The 3197-nt window shown below is 42.4% G+C and overlaps 1 protein-coding gene across 1 annotated transcript; it reads right to left on the bottom strand.

The window, feature by feature from the left end:
- Positions 1–311: 311 nt before the first annotated feature.
- On the bottom strand, positions 312–2134 carry LOC147884094 (tetraspanin-8-like). The gene is made up of 2 exons (XM_087399057.1): positions 1107–2134; positions 312–1020 (listed from the first exon to the last, which is right to left on the bottom strand). The coding sequence occupies exons 1-2, from the start codon at positions 1596–1598 to the stop codon at positions 673–675; spliced, it is 840 nt and encodes a 279-aa protein (XP_087255183.1). The 5' UTR covers positions 1599–2134; the 3' UTR covers positions 312–672.
- Positions 2135–3197: the final 1063 nt, after the last annotated feature.

Genomic DNA, 3197 nt, shown 5'->3' with positions numbered 1-3197 from the left:
ACATTGCTTGGACCTTGATCAAGAAATGCATACTCTAACATAAAAAGTTGTAACTCAACCAACCTAGCATAACCAAATTAACCTGAATAAACTCACACAAACAGCTAGGTTCCCTAAAGTAATATCGATCAACTATACCACATTTATGAATAAATGAAAATAAAATAGTGTATGGTTTCAAATGAATACCATGTTTATGCGCGCACACACACACAAAGTCTATGGTTTCAAATTCTGGCATGATTGCAATGGAAGAATGGCAGTGTAAAACGGGGAGATTGGAGGATGGCACCATTCATTGCAATGTCCCGATTCAAAAACTTGACTTCGCAACGAGGGAATGGCACCCGTGCCATTCTCCAAATACATTGTCTTGATTCAAAAATTTTGCTTCCGAAAGGGAATTGGAATGTGTCGATTCAAAATCTTGGCTTTGCACATCTTGCTCTTGAGGGAAGAGATGTTTAAAATCAATTAAACGAGAGACCTCAAAGTTTGATCTAAAATCTTGCAGATCTTAGTGCTCCAAAATTGTTTTGAATTCAAGGAAGAAATATTCAAACTTGATTGAACGAATGGAAATGTTTGAAGTTCGTCTTCTGCACCCGAATCACACGACGACATGGAGGTTATGACCGTTGATCTGTCGGAGAACTTGAAAGTGGCGAGCTATTACAGGTTAGTAACCCTTCCAATTATAACCCGATTGTTTTTCGTTATATAGAACCCTTGTCTTCTGGACCTGTTGAAGGCGCAGCAACCCAAAGAGTATACCACAATCAGGAAGATGAGCACGATCGTGTTCAATATAGCTACCTTGCGCCAATCGTGTCTGATATTCTCAATCACTCCTGCCCGGCATGAATCGCAGTCGTAGCAGAGCTGCGACTGGTCGTTACTCCAAGCCTTGCAATCTGTCTGATTGCTGTATGCGTTTTGGGCTGAAGGTGTCGGAGGCATCCAGTCGGTAGCATTTTGGTATGTGAAATTGCAAGCTGTGGGTGGTTTACAGCATCCGGACTGCAAAAACACAAATTTCTTGAGCTATTATCGTTCTTATTTCAAAACAACAAGAGATATGTGAGCAGAATTAAAGCATCAATTACCTGCAGGGGCGACAGATTCGCCTTGTAAAAGCTGTCGGAGCCGGTGTAGTTCAACTTTTTGCACACCTTGGCATCTTGGATGCACGCCTTAATCTTGTTCCAGTTTCCAGCCTTGCTGACCTCGTCTTGTAGCCACTTAGAGTACTTATCTAAGTGGTATTCTTCGTAATTCCGTCCATCGACTCTCACCCCCGACCCACTGCTAGTGACAACAAGAGCCAAAATAGTGACGGCGAATAGGACGATGATGATAACAAGCATGACTGCGAGATACAGCCAGAGCAAGAAGGTGACCCGGCGGCAGGCGCCAATAAGACCAGCGAGGGAGACCAACAAAACGAAGAGGCCGAGGACGATGAGGGGCCACTGAAGGAAGCGCAGGCATTCGGTGCTGTGTTTAGTGGCGAGCCAGATGCCGGCGCCGAGGATGGGGATAGAAAGAAGCATAGAGAGGAAATTGAGGAGGGCGACGAGGTGATTGCTAGCGCCCATATTGGTAGGAGATCAAATCTCAGAACGCAGAACTGCTCAACGAATTACGAAAGCTCAACTCGAGGCAACAACTGCCGAACTGGACCAACGATGGATCGATGAGGCTTCCCAACAGTGTCAAACGATAATTGGAGCTGGGAACACTGCAGGGTTCAAAGCTGGATGATGCGTGAGGAGGCTTCGTAAACTGCAGTTTCCAAAACCTGTGGAGAGCTTTTTGCGAGGAGAGTTGATTTGCAGGCTACAGTACGATCGAAGGAGAGATGGATTGATGGATCAAGAACTGCAGTTTCCTGCGAAGATGAATGTTGATTTCTGGGAGGAATCAATGTTGGCTTGCAGACTGCAAAAGGATGATAGGAGAGATGGATATATTGATGAAAGAAAACTTGACGGCGCAGGTTGCGGGGAGACGAGATTTTGCAGTAGAAGGAGAAATAGATTGATGAAGAAAACTGGGATGTGGGAATTTTATAGGGGAATTCTGATCTGCAGACTCAGTAGAAGGGGATATGGCTTGATGAATAAAACTGGGATTGAAGGAGAGATGGATTGAACAAGAAAACCGGGATGTGGGTATTTTATAGGGATAGACACACAGCTGAAAAAATGTGTTTTCAAAGACAAGGTCGCATACGCATCATCAAAAGCTCATTCAGCTGAAAAAATGTGTTTTCAAAGACAAGGTCGCATACGCATCATCAAAAGCTCATTCAGCTTTGTCAACGCGCAACTTCGAATAAGTTACAACAAATTAAACCTTATATACAGAGCATTCATTCTTTTACTTTTTTAAAAAAAAATAATCACCCGAATATTATTAAAAGACGAGGGGAAAACCCTTTACAAAAGGTAGCTCTTGAGGTGGCCACGAGCTAGATCAAGCCCGAGGCTAAGTCACCCAAGCACTAGCAAACTGCACCTCACACTTAGTTTGCTGGTCTTCGTCATTCTTTTACCATTTGCTCATATCGACGTGAACACTCTTAGTTCCTATCCTTACTTTCATTGATTCGTTCGCGCACACTTTTGAGACTCTCTTGTCTTTAGTTTCCATGAAGCCTTCAAAGTTAAACCTATGCCAATGACTAGTAGCTCGGGCCCCTATCCCTTCCTTTTCATATCTATTATTTTTGACACCTCTACAACCCTTCTTTTGTATATGACTAGTGCACGTGCCTTGGAAAATTTCCAAGCCTAAAGGTCTAAATCTTCTTTCCATATCACTTACATGAATGACCTTGTAGTGACTCCTTACTCACCTCATGATTTTTCCAAATGCCAATCCCTGCCATGCCCATCATAGTGAATCATGCACTCAATCATCAAATTTTGCCACATAGCATATCAAACAATTCAAAGGGAAACACTCCATTGCAAATCCTGATGCAGAGTCTATGTAGGTTATGCACATATACCTCTATTTTGTGACTAATAGTGGCATTGATACATCGATTTGCATCTCCCAGTGTAGCATTCATTTTATGATTGAACTAGGTGTTTTAAAGTTTTCTTTTTATCATGGTGCATGTAATCATTGATCTAAAACACAATCGAAGTTCTACTAATTTATTTCTCTTTTTTAAGAAAGAACTAAAG

This window comes from Dipteris shenzhenensis, chromosome 27 (genome assembly GCF_047967505.1).
Source record: "Dipteris shenzhenensis isolate YYH24624 ecotype China chromosome 27, Dip_SZ_1.0, whole genome shotgun sequence".
Classification (NCBI taxonomy): Eukaryota; Viridiplantae; Streptophyta; class Polypodiopsida; order Gleicheniales; family Dipteridaceae; genus Dipteris; species Dipteris shenzhenensis.
The sequence above is the reverse complement of the archived record's forward strand: the minus strand, read 5'-3'. Positions and strand labels throughout refer to the sequence as shown.

Excerpts from the sequence above, each read along its gene's own strand:
- LOC147884094 (XM_087399057.1), bottom strand. The coding sequence starts at position 1,598 with ATGGGCGCTAGCAATCACCTCGTCGCCCTCCTCAATTTCCTCTCTATG. Across the intron at positions 1,021-1,106 it reads CGAATCTGTCGCCCCTGCAG|TCCGGATGCTGTAAACCACC; the intron begins GTAATTGATGCT and ends GTGTTTTTGCAG.